Source organism: Rhinatrema bivittatum, chromosome 13 (assembly GCF_901001135.1).
Source record: "Rhinatrema bivittatum chromosome 13, aRhiBiv1.1, whole genome shotgun sequence".
NCBI lineage: Eukaryota > Metazoa > Chordata > Amphibia > Gymnophiona > Rhinatrematidae > Rhinatrema > Rhinatrema bivittatum.
Window position 1 is genome coordinate 21,705,209 of NC_042627.1, and position 22,207 is coordinate 21,727,415.

The 22,207-nt window shown below is 43.2% G+C and overlaps 1 protein-coding gene across 1 annotated transcript in view; it reads left to right on the forward strand.

The window, feature by feature from the left end:
* Positions 1 to 22,207, forward strand: part of CELF6 (CUGBP Elav-like family member 6) — a 417,202-nt gene that overhangs the window by 308,472 nt on the left and 86,523 nt on the right. Inside the window, exon 3 of the mRNA XM_029575372.1 lies at positions 42 to 90. Coding sequence (XP_029431232.1) covers positions 42 to 90 — 49 coding nt within the window. The remainder of the gene's footprint in view (positions 1 to 41; positions 91 to 22,207) is intronic.

Here is a 22,207-nt window from a genome sequence, read left to right on the forward strand (position 1 = left end):
TTCTAATCACCTTCTTCCTCTTTTGTGTTTTCATTTTCCAGATGAATCGCCCAATCCAGGTGAAACCTGCAGACAGTGAGGGGCGAGGAGGTTTGTTCCTTTCTTTTCATTAATTGAATTTCTCCCTCCAACGAGACTGCAACACAACTACACAACGTCTTTCCACTCCCAGCCCTTTGTGTTATTTTTCATGCACAGTGTGCAGTGGTGTTTCCTTCCCCCTCCCTGCTCAGTGTCAATTCACTTACCCAGGATGCAGTCGCACTTCCCTCCCCCGAGTGTCAACTCACTCACCCAGGATGCAGTCGCACTTCCCTCCCCCGAGTGTCAACTCACCCAGGATGCAGTCGCACTTCCCTCCCCCGAGGGTCAACTCACTTACCCAGGATGCAGTCGCACTTCCCTCCCCCGAGTGTCAACTCACTTACCCAGGATGCAGTCGCACTTCCCTCCCCCGAGGGTCAACTCACTTACCCAGGATGCAGTCGCAATTCCCTCCCCCGAGGGTCAACTCACTTACCCAGGATGCAGTCGCACTTCCCTCCCCCGAGGGTCAACTCACTTACCCAGGATGCAGTTGCACTTCCCTACCCCGAGTGTCAACTCACTTCCCAGGATGCAGTTGCACTTCCCTCCCCCGAGTGTCAACTCACCCAGGATGCAGTCGCACTTCCCTCCCTGCTCAGTGTCAACCCACCCAGGATGCAGTCGCACTTCCCTCCCCCGAGTGTCAACTCACTTACCCAGGATGCAATCGTACTTCCCTCCCCCGAGTGTCAACTCACTAACCCAGGATGCATTCGTATTTCCCTCCCCTGAGTGTCAACTCACCCAGGATGCAGTCGCACTTCCGTCCCCTGAGTGTCAACTCACTTATCCAGGATGCAGTCGCACTTCTCTCCCCTCAGTGTCAACTCATTTACCCAGGATGCAGTCGCACTTCCCTCCCCTGAGTGTCAACTCACCCAGGATGCAGTCGCATTTCCCTCCCCTCCCCTGAGTGTCAACTCACGTACCCAGGATGCAGTCTCACTTCCCTCCCCTGAGTGTCAACTCACTTACCCAGGATGCAGTCGCACTTCCCTCCCTTGAGTGTCAACTCACCCAGGATGCAGTTGCACCTCCCTCCCCTGAGTGTCAACTCACCCAGAATGCAGTCGCACTTCCCTCCCCTGAGTGTCAACTCACCCAGGATGCAGTCGCACTTCCCTCCCCCGAGTGTCAACTCACTTATCCAGGATGCAGTCGCACTTTCCTCTCCCGAGTGTCAACTCACTTACCCAGGATGCAGTCGCACTTCCTTCCTTTCCCTTCTCAGTTTTACCTTTTATATCCAGAATGCTGTAGTATTTCCTCTTCCCCTCCTCAGTTGGAATTGCTATGCCCCTACCCATCCTTTCATGGGGCTTTGCTGTGAAGTCGATATCCAGTTCACCTATTGCTTATTTTCTTTGTCCTGAGTGTTTCTGGGAACTTTTTTTTTTTTTTCTGTTTTAATCTGAGCTGACTTTGGTGACTGAATGTGTGTGCGCAGTGAGGGAGATAGAAGGACGTGGACGGAAATGTGAATTTCTTTAGCTGATGCCCTGACCCAGGACATTTTACAAACGTCTGGTGCACGCAGGTGGCAGGCAGCCCTACATGGGGGATGCAATGCTGGCAGGGGTATTCCTGCTAATTCGCTGAAGGCGAGTTTGTGGGAAGTGGGTTTTACGTTTGAAAAGAAGATGGTCAGGGAGCTGATTCCAGAAAGGAGGAGCCAGAACGGGAAAAATGTGGGAATGGGGAGGGCCAAGCCCATTCATTCAATCCAGAATACGACGAAGAGGAGCGGCGGTTGTGCCCCCTGAGACTAGGGAAGGAATGCTAGTGGACAGATGGGTGGAGCAAGATGGTGATGGGAGGGGGGTGTGTACTGGACACCTCTTCATTTCATTTCATTTTTGTTTTCTTTCATTTTAACAGAAAAAAAAAAAAGCTAAAAAGGGAATTTAAAAAAAACGTCACCCGGGCCCCTTCCATTCTGCTGCTGCTGCCGCCACCAGATGCCCCTCTCCTAAAGGCCCCTGGTGGCGCTCCCCCCAACTGCTTTATCCCATCCACAGGTGTAAGGGGCAGGAGGGATCTCCAACTGGTGCTGCTGGGCCCTGAGGCCGGTGTCATTTTGTTACGCGGGGGGGAACACGCCTAGGAAGGTGCATATGTACCCTCTGTATAACAAACTGGCACTGGACCCTGGGCCTGCCGGCGCCATTTTGAAATAGACATCCAGTGGGGCAGAAGCAACTGGAGATTGCTGCCAACTTTTGGACCCACTGATGGGGGTGAGTGATTGGATGGGGATCCCAGTCTATTTGACAATGAAACAAACAAAATTTCATTTTTTTTTTTTCACGTTATCTTCGTAATGAAACGAAACGAATTGGGGAAATTTTGTTTCACGTGAAAGCACATCCCCAGCAGATACAAAGGGAACACGATCTCTGATGAGGGAGGCGGTGGAGAGAGACAAGAAGCAGATATCTGCTTGTGAGTGACACAGTATCCGCCAAACAGATCAGGCACAGAGCTCTTCGGGGTTTGGGTGGATCAAAGACTGGAGTTGGGAAATGAATAAGCTGTAACAGAAAGTGAAGCCTATGGAAGGAGAGACTGGGCAAGTGCCAAAAAGATGGCTGAGGATCTGATCTTCCAGATATTAGGCTGATAATTCAGGGACGAGCACATTTGGGAGGCAGAGAAAGAGTGTGGGGGAGGGGGGGAGACAGGCTGAGACGGGTGTAATATCAATAGACATGAAGCTGGAGCGTGGGTAGATGCCATGGGATTCAACAGGGATACTTGGGAAGAGCATTTTGAAAACCATTTACTTAAGTAAATTGACTCGACTGAAAACTTCCCTGCTCAGATTGACTAAACGTACATCCAGGCTTCCATACGTTCAGCCTCACAAAAAGCAGGAGGAGGTGCATTTGATTTTCAGATGCGCATGTGCTACTCTGTCCTCCACACAAATAGCAGGCACAAAGTAGCTAAAATACATGTGTTAAAAGCACCCAAGTAGTTTGCTGCTCTGCGGGCTGTTCGACAGTTGCCCTTTGGCCTATTTGAGTAGCCCGTGTAGTTATGGGTTCTTCTAATGCACATGCGTTGTAGTTAATGTTCTCTTTGAAAATGCGTTAGCATGGCGTACGCATACGCATACGAAAGCAAATGGCGCAAATCCCCTTCAGCATCCACCCTTTCTACCTACAAAATTGCTCTCCACAATTACAAAAATTCCTTGCAAAAAATCAAAAGAGACTTCTATGCTCATAAGATCCATCATATGATCTTTGATGCTAAAGCCCTTTTTACCTATGTCTCCAATTTAACTCAAATCCAAACACCTGACATTCCATTTAACAAAGCACAAGAAAAGGCAGAGGAGCTTGCTCTCTTCTTCAACAACAAAATAGCTAACCTCCTTTCTAAAAATTCGCCTAATACTTCTTCCCCCTACAGTACCTATATACACCATAACAAATACATCTCACTCAACTCATTTGAACCAACTACAACTTCTGAGATCCTTAGAATACTGAAAAAGATGAAACCATCGACACACCCATTAGACCAAATCCCTTCCAAATTACTCCTCCTTATTCCGGATACCATATCCAAAGCTCTGGCAGACATAATAAACTGCTCTTTATCTAAAGGACTCTACCCTGACGACCTTAAAATGGCATCAATCAAACCGCTCTTGAAAAAACCAAAGTTAGACCCTGACGACCCCTCCAATTTTCGCCCTATCTCAAACCTCCCATTCATTGCTAAAGTCATGGAAAAACTGGTTAATTCTCAATTATCAGACTACCTGGAAGACCACAAAATTCTCTACCCTTCACAATATGGCTTCAGGAAATCGTTAAGCACAGAATCTCTACTAATTTCCTTAACAGACTACCTCATCCTTGGCCTTGATAAAGGCCAGTCCTTCCTTTTGATTCTCTTGGACCTCTCAGCCGCCTTTGATACTGTTAACCACTCTATGCTCCTTAACCAACTATTGAATATCGGCATAACAGGCTCTGCACTGTCCTGGTTCCACTCATTCTTGAAAAACAGAGGCTTCAAGGTAAAAATACACAGTAAAGAATCTAAACGCTACCCTTCATCTCAAGGAGTTCCCCAAGGTTCATCCCTCTCTCCCACCCTCTTTAACATCTACCTCCTCCCTCTCTGCCATCTATTAAACAACTTGAACCTTAAACACTACCTTTATGCAGATGATGTCCAGATTGTGATACCAATTAAAGAATCCATTAAAAAAACCCTCGATCTTTGGGAATATTATCTGCAAGAAATCAACTCCCTCCTGTCCAGTATGAATTTAATCCTAAATTCCTCAAAAACGGAACTCCTTCTAATATCATCTGAGATTAGCCACACCCCTACAATCCCTCCAACTAATCTACAAACAACAAAAGTAAGAGATTTGGGCGCAATCATCGATAACAGGCTTAACTTAAAAGCATTCATAAACCAAACCACTAAAGACTGCTTTCATAAACTGAATGTTCTAAAAAGAATAAGACCTCTGTTCCACATCCATGACTACAGGACTATCCTACAAGCAATAATCTTCTCCAAGTTAGACTATTGCAATTCTTTATTATTAGGTACCCCATCAACACATACTAAACCGCTACAAATGGTTCAAAATACGGCAGCTAGAATTCTAACAAATACAAGGAGAAGAGAGCACATCACCCCGATCCTTAAAGATTTACACTGGCTGCCAATCCATTTCAGAATTCTTTATAAGTCAATCACCATAATCTATAAATCCATCCAACAAATCGCTCCTCTTAACCTACAAATCCCTTTCATAAAGCATACTTCCTCCAGACCCATAAGAGAGTACTACAAAGAGTCTCTGCAGGTACCACCTTCCAAAACTTCCCTCCATATAACTTATAGAGATAGGGCTTTCTCCACAGCAGGACCCACTCTTTGGAATTCCATACCAACGGAACTTAGACAAGAACCCTGCTTATTGACATTTAGAAAAAAACTCAAAACATGGCTTTTCAAACAAGCCTTCCCAGACTCAGTCTAAAAACAATTCTCTCCGATATTCAAATTCCAAGCAACAATTTTCTTTTATAACTATCCTGATAATTTTCCCCTACACTTTATAAACATCCAGAATCTTCATTATTTATGATTTCTTCCTTATTGTTAAAAACTGCATTTTTGAACTGAACAATTCATTGTAAATCATTCACTTCCATCTTTGGAAACCTTACCATTCTACAGGTTAATACAACATGTTAAAGTTCCTATCTTTTCTTCTTCTTACTCCTAGTTGTACGTATCCTTGTTTATTGTAACTGTATTTATAATATGTATTTATAATATGTATATTACATATTTTGTTCTATGTTCCGGTTATTACCCCATTGTTTACTGTAAACCGGCTTGATGTGATGTTATCACGAATGCCGGTATAGAAAAAAATCTAAATAAATAAATAAATAAATACAGAAAGTAACCGTGTGCTTTGGACCTGATCTTCGTGCAGGTGACGGAGGAGAGTAAAATAGCCCGTGTGCATTTATGTGCACTCGTTCCCTCTCCTCACCTCAATATCCCCCCAAAGATAGGCATGTGGTGGAAATCCGGGCAGACTTTTCAGCTAGTTTCAGACTGACCAATTTACCTGAGTATATAGCTTTGAAAATCAACCTCAAAAAGGACATCCACACGAAAATGTATTATAGGACTGATACAAATTGTTCCTACAACAGATTTCAGCTGTGATAATAAACAAACACAGGGCTATAGAGATGGTATGATGATGTTTACTGCTGCTGATAAATTGTTGAACTCATTGGGCCTGATTTTAAAAAGCATTTAGTCGAGTACGTGGGCTTTTGAAAATTGCTACAGTATACGCCATTGAATTGTCCATAGGATTTTCTCGCGTAAGTGCATTTTACGCGAGAAAATGGCTTTCGAAAATTGCTACGACAGTGTGTTACATTTATGCGCATAAATCCTTTGAAAATGACCTCCGATGAATTCAGTTATAAATGTTCCCTGATGACGAGGTGTGTGGTGTCCATACAGGAGGTGCCTGGGAACACTTACCTGGCCGTGCTGTACCTTGTCCCTGTTGGTTGGTTATATGCAAAACATTCTTTGTGTGCAGAGAGCTGAAAATAGATGAACGAGATGCTGGACATGCAGCAATATTCATCTTAACTACCTGGATGAAATCTCCTGTGTCTGACATCCATCCAACCACAAGTCTTGGCACACAGAAAAAAAGAGCATTTGATGCTGTAACACTTTTCTGTTTTTATAAGGGCAATAAGTAGATTTACCAGGCGGCTTGGTGACGTGCAGCCAAGTTTTATTTTTCCTCATCAAGGGGCTCATGCCAGCTCTGCTGCACTTTGTGAGATGCATTGATAGCAAAAAAAAAAAAAAAGTAATATGGGAATCCCAGGATCTTCAAAGGCAACCCATTCAGCACATCATCATGGGTGACTCCTAGCCCCCAGGATCAGGCTGAGGCAGTTCTCATTTCTTTAAAGCTGATATCTTACTGCATGTTAAGGATATGTAGCCAATCTTTTTTGTAAAGGAGACGAACACTACAAATCCAAGAATGCAATGCAACACTTTATTAAAAAAAAACAAAAAAAACCCAGTCTCAAATTAATGTGCCTGGGGTGGCCCCTGTGCAAAGTTCACTCCCAGGCAAGTGAAGAAATCCATTTTTGTTATTGGTTTTTCTCCTCACGACCATTGCCTGAATGGCTTTAGACTCTGTGCTGGGAGAGAAACATTTGCATTACTCGTTCCTGGGCTCGCAGGTCTCCTGGAGACCTGCCATATTGCCTCTGTAATGCCTCAGTGCCCTGTTCATACCCCGGTCTTCTATGCTGCAGCACAGAGCCCTGTGCACGAGGCCATTGGGACCCAATCTTACCAAATGGCTGTTTTGTGACCTGAGGAATCTGACACTTTGCCCTGCATTCTGTCCTGGGCAGCAGCTGACGGACTCCACATGCTTTCAGGTATATTGGTTAGAACAGTGATATTTACTCACTGCCAGTCCATGAAGGCCACAAGCCATGAGTTGGGATTTCAGGATATCCCTAATGAATATGGATAGAAGACATTTATAAATAAAGAAAAAAATTGCATGCACTCTGCCTCAGCTGGATGCAAATCCATCTCCTGCATGTTCATTAGGGATAACCTGAAAACCCGAGCCATTTGCAGCCCTCAAGGACAGATATAGGATAGAAAATCCCATAAAAGCCAGCAGGAATGTCGTGGGTTTTAACAACCAAGCGTCCTAAACCCCAGCTGGTGTGCGAGACTCAAAGCACATTTCATCCATCTTCTCATTTTCACTTTCTTTTCTCTCTTTTTAAATGCCAGCTAAAGTTTGGGGGAGGGGGGGGAGTCGGGGGAGGGGGGAAGAGAGACTGTGGTTATTAGCGATGGAATGAGTCTGGAGAGCTAGCCCTGTCTTTGGCCGTGGACTCGATTTCCTGCACGCTCGGTCTTGGGCATTAAATCTCATAAGGTGATTTACACAGCGGCTGCCACTGCCGTTTCTTTCTAAATCTTATTTGTGCCAAGGCAGGCACATTAATTAAGAGACCGTCAGGGGTAAGAAATGGTGGGGAGGAGAAGGGAAAAGCAAATCCAGTCGGGAAAGGTTTCAGGAGCTGCCAATCTATTTAAAAAGATAAATTGGACGTAGGGCTTAAGATGCAGTAAATGATTCCATTTATCAGCCGGCCTATTGCTGAGGCCAAACTTAGAAATGAAAAAGGAGCGAGTCTTTTAGGAGCCTCTTCCTTTCTTTTCATAGACCTCACTATGCTGAGTTCATTTTTGCTTTGATTACTTATTTGGGGATAATCTCCCTTTTCCCCTCCTTCCTCTCACAAGATGTAATATGCTGGACAGCTCTGGGGAAACCCCCTGCCAGCATCTCCTCTGAGGCCCATCCTCAGTACCACTCTTTTTTGGTTGGCGGATGTGGCAGCCATTTTTCTCTTCTGCCCCTCTCTGGACCTGAGTCATCGCCTCCACGGAATGCTCAGTTCTGATCAGCCCTGATGGCCGGCGATCGACCGTGTACACCGCTTGGCCTGAGCTACGAGCAGTAGCGTTACTAGACCACAGGCAATTGACCTGGGTACGGCCCAGAAGTGGGTGCAGAATGAGGCGCAGAGCCGCCAGCATCCAGCTGGTAAATTTAGTAAGGTATTTATTTTAGTAGATTTTTCCATAGACGGTAGCAAAGAGTTAGCGGAAGTTATTAATATTTTGTCATTATTACCCTTTCCTCGTTTTATGTAATTACTTATGTTTTTTCTTTGGCAACAAGTGTAACATTGTCATGTCAATAGACTTATCTGAATCTAGCCTGTGTGTAAATGAGGCAAAACTCCCATGCAAACCTCAGTGAGCAATGGTAGGACTCGGAAATGTTGGCATGGAAGGCAGAGTTTATGAAACCTGCCCTGGATGGAAAAAAAAATAAAGGGTCTAATTGTGTTAGTGGCCATGATGCTGGCCCTATCGTGGGGCACTTTTTTTTAACCATTTCCTGGATATGATCTCCATTGGATGGAGGTGGCTTTGATGGTTTTATTTGGGACTAACACCAGAGCTGAACTAAACTGTTCCTTCTCCAGTATGATCTCTGGCTGAAAGCAGCAGGTCTTCCTGTCGCTTGCCACATGTAATTTTTCTGCTTTTCCTGCAGCAACAACAAACATCTTCCTCCTCTTTTTCGTCATAACGTCTTGGACCACCAGTTGGGTGCCACTTCTGAAGTGTCCAGTTGGTGATCAATGGCATGACAATTTAGAAAGGAGGAAGAGAGGAGATCAAGGCCTATCTGGCACTGTATTGCCTTCTTGTTAATTAAAATTGAAGATTATTTTAAACAACTTTTTTTTTTTTTAAACAGCAATTCTGTGATTCTGTTTTTTTAAACAGCAATGCTGTGATTCATGAGAAGGCAGAGTTACGGTCTGTGCCATGCCAGCCAGTGTAAATGGAACCAGACGGTGCTAGTGAGAGAAATCAGCCGGGAAGGGGAATGCACTGATAGAAGGGGGGGGGGGGGGGGGGAGTCTCAGGAAGGTAGGTATCTGGGAGACTTGCAAGCTAGAGAGAGCCAACAGTGGAGGAGGGCTACTTCAGCGAGAGCTGGGAGAGAGGGAGGTGGGGTCGAGTTGCTGGGTGTGGTAAATCGGGACTCTAGTAGGTGTCATCAGAAAGACTTCAATGATGAGGAGCATGGGGGTGGTGGGAGGCTTTAATTGCAGCAGTGGAAAGTAGGAAGAGGACAGCATCAGCAATAAATAGTTTGCCACTCTTCTATTAAAAAAAAAAAAAAAAGCTAATTTTCAGGAAAATCAAGTGCCCTCTGAGTTGTTTAGCGCAGGGGTAGGCAACTCCAATTCTGGAGTACCATAGACAGGTTTGGTTTCCAGGATATCTACATTAAATATGCCTGAGGCAGTGCATGCGCATATTTTATTCTGGATATCCTGAAAAGCAGGCCTGTTTGTGGCACTTCAGGACCAGAGTTGCCTACCCCTGGTTTAGAACTCAGAGTTGTGAACCCGTAGTCCTCAGTTCATTCTCCAGTCTACCACTTCCTGTGACGTTGAGTAAAATCCGTCACATGATGTGTAAGGCCTTTGTGGTCACTTACTAAAATTTACCCAAGATCTACATCTTAAGATGGAATCATCCTGTCATGTACATTACATCCCTACAGATGTACATAAGAACTGCCATAATGGGTGAGACCAAGGGTCCATCAAGCCCAATATCCTGTTTCCTACAGTGGCTAATCCAGGACACATGTATCTTGCAGGATCCCAGATAGATAGCTTCCATGCTGCTTATGCCCAGGGATTAGTAGTGGCTTTCCCTAAATCTATCTGGTTAATAACAGTTTATGAACTTTTCCTTCAGGAATTTGTCCAAATCTTGTTTAAACCCAACTATGCTAAACACCTTTACCTTATCTTCTGGCAATGAATTCCAAATCTTTATTGTGCATTGAGTGAAAAAAAATTATTTTGTCTGATTTGTTTTAAATGTGCTACTTAATAACTTCATAGAGTATTCCCTAGTCTTTTTATTTTTTTGAAAGCGTAAACAACTGATTTATATTTACCAGGTCCACTCTACTTATGATTTTATAGACCTCTTTCGCATAGGTTCCCAAACCTGCTTGAGGACCCCCAGCCAGTCCAGTTTTCAGGATATCCACAATGAATATACATGAGATAAAATCTGCATGCTATGGAGGCAGTGCATACAAATTTTTCATGCTTATTCATTGTGGATATCTTGAAAACCTGACTGGCTGGGGGTTCTCCAGGACAGGTTTGGGATAACCTGCTCTATTATATCTTCCTTCAGCCGTCTCTTCTTCAGATTAAAGAGCCCTAACTTCTTTAGCCTTTACCCATAGGGGACACATTTTATCCCCTTTATCATTTTGGTCAACCTTCTCTGTACCTTTTCTAGTCCCATTATATCTTTTTTGAAAGGCAGCTACCAGAATTGCACCCGGTACTCAAGGAGTGCACTTTTGGTATGGGTCTGCAAAGGCATATGATGACCTCTGGAAAGTAAGTAGTTTTCATATCTAGGTTCAAGGGAACCAAGAAGCTCTGCTTCCAGGATTTCACCCTGACATGTGGAGGAGTGAGGAGGGTTACAAGTGCTACCTGTGAAGAGCTGAGTCAGTAAAGACCTGCAGAAGGTTGTCTCAATGGAGAAATCAATTCTATTCAGCTCTTTTTAGCTTTCTCTTTTATTTAGATTTATACTCCGCCTTTTAGCCACTTCAAAGCAGATTACATTCAAGTATTGTAGGTAATGGTTCTGGTAACTCCGGTCTCTCAAAGAAAAGGAGTAGAGGAAGAAAAAAAATCTACATGACTATAGCCAAAGAAACCTATATAAACTATAAACAAAATAGAAAATCTTCAAACCTGTTATGGCAACTGGCCGAGTTTGAACTGGGGACTGCTTGGGGAAATATACAGGTTCTCTGGCCACTAAGTTTGAGCTCCTTGAAGTACTCAAGGGAATGAGTGTGATGCCAAGATCAACAGCCACACCCCCAAGAAACTGGGGGTGTGGCTGTTGGGAACTGGGAACTAGGAAGTTCTTCCCAGCAACTTGAAGACAATTTAGCCCTGTGCTTGGAACCAGCCCCTGCCTGTGCACAGAGGTGGCTTATTCTGAAATCGAAGTAACACATTTGGCTATCAGCACCTCGATTTAGGCTGGACTAGTTACTGGTATACTCAGCTGCTACTCCTTAGTATCGCTGTACCAGCCATGAGCTGGTTCTGAACTGCGAGAGGCCTAGAACTATCTCTGGGAGAGCCACTGGCCTGGGAACTTGACAAAACCATATGTACAAAAATTTTCAAACCATATGTACATATAGATATTTAATCATAATAAATAATCCAGCTTTTTGCGCATGAATGGCTATTCTAAAAGAGACCCAGGCTGAGCACACGTAAAAGTGCGTGCATACCCTGATTTTATGCATACTTTTACACACACTAAGGAGAGCCGTTCCAGGAGTGGAATCGGCACTTATGCACACACCTTTTGATTTTAAAAAGTACATGTACACATGTATATTACCCCCTCCAAAGAGGAGGCATGAGAATGAATGTGTGTGCATACTATGCCAATTACCTGAGTATTTTCAAAGCCTAGGTGTGCTTTGAAAATACTCCGTAAGGTCTGTGTGTACAATGTACAACACTATACTCGCTGTCTATAAGCTATGATGTGTTATAATATGTTGTTGCATGTTATTTGTTGCTTAGCCATCCTTTTGCATGTAACCTTCTATCTTAGGCTTACCCCACTGAAGTAGGTAAAACGGTCTGGGCACCTTGTATATGGGTCTTCCTCAGACTTTCATTCGATCACTTCACCTGACCGAGAACTCAGCAGCCCGAACGCTCTCTGGTGCTAAGAAATATGATCACATCTCTTCTATTCTACAATGATCCCACTGGCTACCCATTCAATAAAGTACAAACCAGCAACATTAATACATAGTCTTCTTTACAGTATTAGCTCACCTTGGATCAGCTCCATTCTCAGACTTTGCATCCCTACAAGAACCCTCCGGTCAGCTATCAGCATCTTCTAGAAGTCCCTTCTCCCCGAACTAAAAGATTGTCCACCACCCGTGAAAGAGCCTTTTCAGCTGCAGGGCCAACATACAGGAATTCCCTTCCCTTCACTATCAGGTCCCTAAGGGACACTAAGGACTTCAAAAAAGCTTTCAAAACCTTTTTGTTTAAGGAAGCCTTCTAAACATTCACCCTCCCTATTTCACAGCTTTTTTAGCTTGCAGATAATCCATTTGTAGCAACACATTCAAGGATTGGATGACTTTATTATCATGTAACTGTATCGGCTGTATGTCCAATTTGTATTGTCCTTGTTCTAATTTTACTTGTGATATGTCTCTTTTAATTATGGATGTTGCCTATATAACCCACCCTGAACCTTGCAATATAAACATTTCAGGCTATAAATAATTTTTTAAATAAATAAGTAAATAAAATGAGTCAATTACCAGAACTAACACGTGATAGTCCAGGACTGAAAGGACTAGGATTAACTACCACTTTTTAAATACTTCCTGGTAAATGTGACATGGTTATTTACTCTTTCGGATAATTCAAGGATTAGGGGGCACTCCATGAAGTTAGCAAGTAGCACATTTAAAACAAATCGGAGAAAATTCTTTTTCACTCAATGCACAATTAAGCTCTGGAATTCATGGCCAGAGGATATTGTTAAAGCAGTTAGTATACCTCAGTTTGGATAAGTTCCTAGAGGAGAAGTCCATAAACTGCTGTTAATCCATAGGGAATAGCCACTGCTTGCAGCTGGTGTTAGTAGTAATGTTTGAGTACTTGTCAGGTACTTGTGTCCTGGCTTGGCCACTGTTGGAGACAGGATACTGGGCTTGATGGACCCTTGGTCTGACCCAATATGGCATATCTTATGTTCTTATATTATATTAAATAAGGTTGCAACTGATGAACTAACCAGAACCTACCAAATTCTCTCCTAGTTGTTAACTGGATATGTATCTCAATACAAAGAATCAAATCTTATGCCCAGATTCCTAAGATCTGCTGGAAAACAAGGAGTGCCCTCTACTAAAACTGGAAAAAAAAATCAAGAGGATCCAATTGGCCTATCTTGATCTCATTTTTAATGCTATTAAGTCTCAGTTTATTGCTCGCCAAGAATCTGCTACCTCCTTCAGGTACAAATTCAATATCTTCCTCCTTTCCTTCATCTTTCTTGCAAATGGAACTCAAAGTTGTACATCATCTGCATACGGACATGTCAGAAATCCATGCTTCCAGTCAATTAACCCCAAAAGTGAAAGAAATGTAGAACGGGTAGGCTGAACTTTGTGGCACAACACACGGAAGCTGTTTCACTAAAGACATCTGCTTGTTTACCATCATTGACTGGACCTTTTCTTCCAAGAATGACTGAATCCATTTCTGTTTGATTTTCGTATACACGTATGCTATTCTCACCCTTCCCCGCCCATGTGCACACATACACACATGCTACCCACAAAATGGCAGATGCAAAGTACACAGATGATTTTAGTATATAATGTCAATATACTTTATTTCTTAATTTATTTTATTTAAAAGCATTTATTTCCAGTGCCCTCCAAAGTTTAGAGCAGCTTACAAAAAGAAAACATAATAAAATCATAACAAATACCACAATACGCAACACAAACAGCATAAATAACATAGCACTGCTGGAGAGGCACTACTTGGGAGTCCAAAGAAGAGAGGCATAGATCACTACTAGATGAATTTATATTTGGGAGGTCTGCCTAAATAGGAAGGTTTTAAGTGCTTTCTTAAACCCTTTTGCATTGGTCAGGGACCTGATGGAAAGTGGTATTGAGTTCCATGCAGTGGAGCCAGCAATAGAGAAGGCCCTTTCATGGGTGACAGGTGGGCGGGCATGTTTGGCCACTGGGATCTCTAACACAGATTGACCTGCAGATCTGAGAGTGCTAGTAGGGGGTATAACAATGCAATGTCCAGCTAACCCAGGGGCTGGAAAGATTAAGGAGATTATAGATTATGACTAACATTTTGTAAGTGATGCGCCATTGTACCGGGAGTCAGTGGTGTGATTTTACAACCGGAGAGATATGGTCATGTAATGGAGTACGTGTTAGGAGACGAGCAGTGGAGTTCTCAGCCAATTGAAGTGATCTGAATGTCTGTTGAGGAAGACCTGTGTAGAGAGAGTTGCAGTAATCGATACCAGTGGGAATCAAGGATTAAGACAGTGCAGAAAGCTGAAGGATCAAGAAAGGGTTTGATATGTAGTAGCCTTATTTTTGCAAAAGATGACTGAATGATTATTTTGATTTGAGGTTTCGTGTTTAGAGTGGGGTGAAGAGTGACACCAAGGTTGCATACTGTGTATGAAATTTGTATCCTGTAGTTATCAAAGCTGAAAGCAGTTGGAATTTCACAAGAAATGGAACGCCCAGGTACGATGATTTTGGTTTTCTTTAAATTCAGAGAGCGTTTATGTAAAATCCAGCACCTTATTGTGGGTAGACAGAAAGCGATAAAGTGAGCGGTTGCAGACCAGTTGGGCTTCAGAGGAAAGTAGAACTGTACATCATCAGCATATAGCCTATAGGTGAGGCCTAACATGGACAGCAGAGGGGAGTGATGTAGATGTTGAATAAAGCAGCGGATAGTGCTAATCCCGGGGGGAAACCAAGATGATGATGCTGATGCAATCTGGATTTGCTGAGACCAATTGCTAAGATATGAGGTGAACCAAGAATGGACAGTGCCAGAGAGATCAATGTTGGATAAGCAGGAAAGCAGAATGTCATGATTTATAGTATCAAAAATGGTGGTTAAATCAATCCCCAAGGATTTAGATTCCCCCCAAAGAGTCTCACTGCCCAATAATACAATTGGAGATTAGATAGTGCCATACACCTCTTAAATTTAGGTATCCAAAGAGCACCGAGTCATTGTGCCATAGGGTCCCTGTATCAGACTTGCTAGACCCTGCTTCTGCAGCTTAGTTAGAGAAGGAAGGCCTGGATATCCGCCACCATAGCTGTCTGTCCTTGAGAAGATAAATTACTATTGAACTCCCTAAAAGCCTCCAATATAGCACATTGTACCCTTTGCCCTCGTAATCATTCCCACAGAAGTTTTCTGACATTTCTTCTGTTGTAGCCTTGCCAAAAGTTTACCTCTATTATTCCCATGGACATACATTTTTTGTCTTGAGAACCAAAAACTCTTCTGTGCCTTCCACCTGCAGTAGTTTCAGTTCTTCTCTAGCTAGGCTCAAGGCTGAAAGGGTTTGTGCTGAGCCCAAATGTTTATGCTGATCTTCCAAGTCCTTAATCTTAATTTCTAGAGCCCTCTGCTTCTGAAGTTTAACCTTATTGATCTGACATGCAAAAACAATACTCTGGCCTCGAGCTGCCACTTTGAAAGATTCCCATTGAAATACGGGAAAATATTCATGAAAAGGATGAGGATGTAAAAAAATCGGCTACTACACTTTCCAGGAGTTCCTGAGAACTTTTACGATGTTCAAGTGAAACATTCAGCCTCCAAGAGGGTTTGGGGGTGCAGGTTAGAATTGGGGCATACATGAGAGAAATAGGGTGATGGTCTAATATAGTGCTGGCCAAGATGTCACAGAAAGAGAAATTATCTAACCAAGAGAAGTAGCAAAGAAAATAATCTATCCTACTGTAGGACTGAAACCTTGCCAAATAACAGGTATACGGTAGTCTCTGTCCAAAGAGTCATGTATTCCCCAAACATCCTGTAGGTTAAGTTTGGTTAGGAAACTGTAGGCTTTTATTAGAATCACGTGAATGCTCCTTCGACCTATCCACGGCTAGATCTATACATGAATTCCAGTCCCTAACCCTTATTTATGTTCTTGTAATGCAAGCAGCTCACTAGCTTGCCTCTGATGTATTGTTGATGCTGTATCCAGGGGCTATGGGAGGCCAACAATGATGTCAGGACCAAATGTTTCCACAGGGCATAACCTTTGCTGTGAGGCAAATGGGATGGACATGGCCACTTACCATCTTCATCTGATGGACATGAATCTTTGCAGGCTTCCTTCGGCTGCCTCATTTAATGTCCCGATAGCGACGTTTCACATGTGTACTGGCCTGGGAAGTGACTGCAAGACTGCTGGCCTCTGATGCTATTTGTTTCCAAATGTACTCCTTTGCTGAGAGTGATTTCTTTGTGGAATGCCTTCCAAAAAAGTACACTGTAGCTGTCCAGCACTAGCTCCACAACGTGGCCATTTTCTCCTCTAATGCCCCTGCCATTGTAGTGTGTGGCCACTCTCTGGCTTCTCTTTCTCCTTCAGCTCCTTTTCCTCCTCCACTTCCACATCCCCTCTGCTCTCAAATACATAAAAGGTATGGGGAGTCTCTGCCTGCTTTACATCTCCTCTAGTACCCTTCTGCTATCCCTTTCTTTCCCTGCTGTACTGTGCTGCCTTCCTCCACCCAGTGTCTGATAGGCCTGACCCGGACTGTTTGGTCCTTTCACCCATCTTACCTGACTGCTTCACCACCATCTCTGCCTCACTGCTACCTCCTTTTTCTCTCTCTCGCTCTGCCTTCACCTTAACTGTAGTAAGCCGCCTTCCTCTAGCCTCCAGTCTCCTGATACCATCACACCTCCCCCTCTCCTTCCTACTAGACCTACCCGAACTTTCAACTCGCTGGAGCCTGCCTCACCCACATACGTGGTCACTTGGCCCCTTCCACACTCCTTTCTCTCACCAACTACACCCGCTCACTTTTCTATTGCAAGAACCTTACTATCATGGAAGAGTGATGGGCAGAAAGGCACACTCGCCCACTTATGCACCATCTCACCTGTATTGACCTGGAACAATGGGCAAGCAAGGGAAAGGTCATTCACCAAAGACAATAACAGAAGGTGTTCTCCCTTTACCTCCTCTCCTGGGGTCCAATTCCGCTTTTGCCTTCAGCACTGACAACCAACCCCATTTTCCAGGATGTTTTATACGGTTTTCAAGCAAGTAGATGGAGCTATGAGGAAAAAAAGAACTGAACACGCTCCCTATAATGCATGTGCATTATTTTGCATAGTAGCCCCATGCTAGTTAGTGATCAAGCAGGAGTAGCACAATGACATAGCATGTTTTGAGATAGCATGCACTGCAATTGTGCGCACTTTCTAGAGATGCTACATTTTAATGGATGCAATAAAAAAAAACGAAGGCATTGCCTGTTAAGAGACATTGCATACTAAAATTATTACCACGAATAATTGGATTTACTCTTCTCTCTTTTCCCTGGAAGGAATTCACCCCTGCTCTCTGCCAAAAGGTTCCTACAGCAGGACTTTTCTCTCTGCATTTAGCCGGTTCTCTCAGCTCTTTTCAGTTGGACCACAGGTGCTCTAGTTTCAAAAGGTTTTATTCATTGCATCTGAAAATGTACATGTAATAGTTTACAGCTTGGTGTTCCACATATTAAAACTCTAATTCAGCATTAACATGACAAAGGAACCTCCACAGTTCCTGAAAAGGAATATGTATGGAGAATAACAACTCCTGTGGTTGATTTGATCAGCTCCTCTCCAGCAGCCTGTAGATAGTGCACAAGACAGAGGAGGGATTTAGGGGCCAGGACAAATTACACAACTTCCCTGAGTGCAAGGCCCTGCATCTAAATTACCGACTTTGGTGGAACTAAAATAACCAGTGATTAGTACAGCCTGCATAGGTTTTACCTCTGTTACAGGTGCACACTAAAAAAAAAAAAAAGTGCTCATACTTTAGTGCCTAGGAAAACTCTTATGCATTTGATTATTCCATTTTGTCCATGGAATCTTAAAATATGAAATTAGTGTAATTCCCAGGGCTGCTGCTTCAGATTGATTGGGTTTGAGTGTGCTGGAACTGTCGCAGTGCCTTTTTGATGTCAACAAAATACTGTGTAAGTTTAAGCTACTGAATTAGCAGCATTGTTCATGGCTGTTTGGTCTACAATGAGCGGTGGCATGACTAGAGCCAAAGGTTTAGCATATCAAAGCAATAATGTTCTCAGAAAGTTTCTGCAGTAACTGCTCAGACAAATACAGGTTCTGCTGGAGTTTTTGTACTGCGTCCAGCACAGACATATTCACGTGTATATTTTAGGGTCAGAAAAGCACGTCAAGAATGTAAAGCGAGCCATGTTCATCAGCAGTCATAATAAAGCCTCTATCACTGGAGACAGCTGTGAGTGATCGAGACACAGGTTTTTCTATTTTTTTTTTTATCAGCATGTAATGGCAATGATTGCGCTTGATGCACAGCAAATGTGAAGATAAACAGCACAGGAATCAATAATGCCTCGGACGCGGCCTTGGTCTCTATTGATTGATGAGCCTGAGCCAAATCCATTCTCATCACCTAAACTGCATTATCACTTGATTTTTAACCTCTCGGCTGCTGCTTCTCCTCTCGTTCCCTGCCTGCTTGCCTTCCCCTGATACACCCCACCAGCATTTCTGGATTGCAAGGGCAGTTTTTGGCATTACAGCAATGATGATTGCTGGGTTGAATACTTACAATTCAATGTAGGGGTCCCTGGAGAAGCAAAAGCAACAGGTGTGTTCTCTCTGCGATATCAAGTGGAATACAGAACGGGCAGGATTGCAGCGTGTCTTGGACATTGATCGCCACCTGCTAGGGTGCACTTTGATACACCATGAAGAAACCCCATAGTCATACTATATCATAGAACCCTCATCTAAATACACCTTTATTCTATTTGGTCAGTAAATAAATATAATAATTTATTGTAGGGTGATCAGATAGCTGCAGGGTTTCTCAAGCCAGTATCCCCTAGCCAAGCAGTATTCACTTCCAGTCCTCAATGGCAAGGAAGGTTTTCAGGATATCCCTAATGAATATGCATGAGAGATTTGCATATAATTGAAGCAATGTGCCTGCCAATCTATCTCATTCATATTCATTAGGGATATCATGAAGACTCAAACTGTGACCCTCAAGGACTGGAAATGAATACCATTGCCCTAGCCAATCAGCTTGGTTTTCAGGTTATCTACAATGAATATGCATGAGATAGATTTGTTTCCCAACCCCCTCCTGGAGACAAACCCAGATGGTCTGTTTTTCAGAATATCTGTAATAAATGTGCATGATATAGATTTGCATACATTGGAAACGCAGTGTATGAAAATCAACCTCATGCATAATATTCATTGCAGCAATCCTGAAATCTCAATTGGCCAGGTATGCCTCCAGGAGAGAGTTGGGAAACACTCTGTTAACCCAATTGCATCCATAGATTTGTATTTCCAGTTTGCTAAGAAGAGCAAAACGTCAAGACCTTAAATCCATAGGTGACAGCAGCCAATGTCTATTAAGAGCATCAAAATAAAAAATTAGGGTCTCCCCTTTTTTTAAGAAGACTGCATTGGCTGCCTGTATACAAGTGGGCCTGTTATTTGGCACTTAACCTGTACCAACCAAACCACCCTCTTTGGTGTCAGTCAGTAGGCTACTAGGACATTCCATAAGTGTGTTCTATAAAACAGGCAAGGGTGCAAGCTCATGGGTTCTCCTATGAGACCCCATTGATTGTGAAATACTTCACAATTAGGGCTGCGCTGGGAGATGGTGTTGAAAATGCATTTACTCCTTGGGGGAGAGGAGACATAAATGGGGCTAGGGTTTAATCTGCTGGTTATTGTTTTGTGTTGTATGTGATTATTGTGACTGTTTACACTGTGATCCATTCTGGGCATTCATGCTAGGACAGACAATAAAAATGAATGAATAAATAAATAAAAATTGTGAGGTGGTGCTGCTAGAAGAGCAAAATGGCATACTTTGGTAAAATTCAAAAGCCACTAAAAGTATAAAATAATGATCTATATATTCAGTTACAAGTTGTGAGACTATTCTGGGGTTACCTGAAAGCTCCAGATGACCACTGATAGGTCCAGTTCTAATTTTGCCCCATTGCATGTCTGAACTTCTAATTGCAATTTCTCCAAAACCCGCAGAATTCCAAGTTCGCGGGTGCAATCGGGACAAAATTGAGGCTTGCCCAGCCTGTATCCAGTGGTCATGTGCTGACTCTAAATATGGTCTTCAAAAATAGATGGTCAGTGTTTGTAATCCCAGCCTCGTTAGCAGGGAAAGCTGTATTCACTTAAAAGCAAAGAGAAGAAAACATTGTAGTGCTACTTGGCAATTCCAAAGGTTTTCTGACAATGTCCCTGCATCTCTCCTTTCTCTCACTTTCTATCTGCTGACCTCATCTATTAAGTCCATTTTTTCCCCCTTCCTCTCCAGGAAAATGAAAGGGGGGGGTGTGGGAGGGAGTAAAGGAGAGACGATTGATTGATTCTGATAACGTCTGATAGAAAATGGCCGTTATCTAAACACAATCTATTTGTTTTCATTTCCCGGTAGAATTTTGTAAATCTGCTGGCTGTGAGATATGGAACACATCCAATTACCAGCCAGATGAATAGAAATCTCATCTGGGTCACAAACCCATTCACGCTTATATTAGATGTGATGATAAAAGAAGTTTCGGGGGGTTTATTTGTGTGTTTCCCTTTATTATTTCCTTGTTTGCTTCCTCAAAAGGTTGGGGGGGGGGAGGGGGGTTGTTGGCAGCAGGTTTTCAGGCTTCTTTCTCTCCTTTTTGTTTTTGGCTGTCAAGTGTTTGCCTCTCACCAAAGCTGTGAAAAGGCCATCGCAAGAACCACCTAGCTGCAGACTGGGGACTCTCTCTCTCTCATTCTCACTTTCTTTTTATCTATCCTATTATTCTCTGCTGTAGGAGCAGAGGTGCCATCTTCTCCAGGCTCCCAATGGGATGGCGTCACAAAGTACAAAGAGTCACTGCTTTTCAGGCAAAAAGCCTCTGTATGTCTGTTATGTTTTTGTAAGAGTGTGAACCCTGGGCTGAGATGAGAGGTGTCTCCGCCCACAGGGAGGAGCCCTGTGAGCCTCCCCATCAGCGGGCGTAGTCTCAGTGGCATGGGACACAGCTAGAAGTAGAGACTTTATTACGAAGGAAGGAAAAAGTAATGTCCACAGAATTGGACATATAGCAGAACAGTCCTGAGCAATGGGGAATTACCCAGAGCGAGGCCACAGATGAGAAGATCAGGTAGTGGCCCGCGGAGCAGGGTTTGCAGGGGATCCCCTCTGACAAGTGTAGGCACCTCAGGAATACAGATCCGGTACTGGCCCGCGGAGCGGGGCATTTATTTATTTATTTTTGTATACCAACATTCGATTCAAGATATCACATTGGTTTACAGTGAAACACAGATTAAATAAGACATAGGTTTCTTATTTTTACAGAGTAACTTATTGAAAATATAAAACAGGATTTACATCGGGGTAAGCTCAAATCTACATTTACATCGGGGTACGCTCAAATCTACCAAAGAACGTGCTCTCTCTCTAGCTGGTCCCCCCCTGTGGAAGAAGATGCCCCCAAACCTTCGCCTCGAGCCTTGCCCAAAAAGATTTAAACAAAATTTAAAGACTTGGCTCTTCACACACACATACACCTAATTCCCCCTCAGCTCCCTCCGCCCCCCACCCTCCCCCCGTAATTTCCATTGTAATTAGCATGTAACTGTAATTGTACATTTTTTCATTGTAAATAGCATGTAACCAGTTGTATATAGTTCCCCCCCTCAATTACCCTCCACATTTTATTGTTCACTGTTGACACCTCATTTTTACAGTGTCTTGTTTATCCTTCATTTTTTCTTTTAATGTTCTTCTGTAAAGCTACTTGCTATTTTTAGTTCTCTGTAAACCGAGATGATGTTTCCCAATGTATCTCGGTATATAAAATGCTTAAAATAAAAAAATAAAAAAATAAATAAAATAAATAAGCCGAGGATATCTGTACAGTAGATGTTGAAGAACTGGTAGAGGTGCCGCAACCCGGAAGTGGCTCCTGTAGTTGGTGTGTCGATATTCTGCAGTGCAGGGAAGCTGAATGGCTTCTACTGAAGAAAGGCGGTAGTGG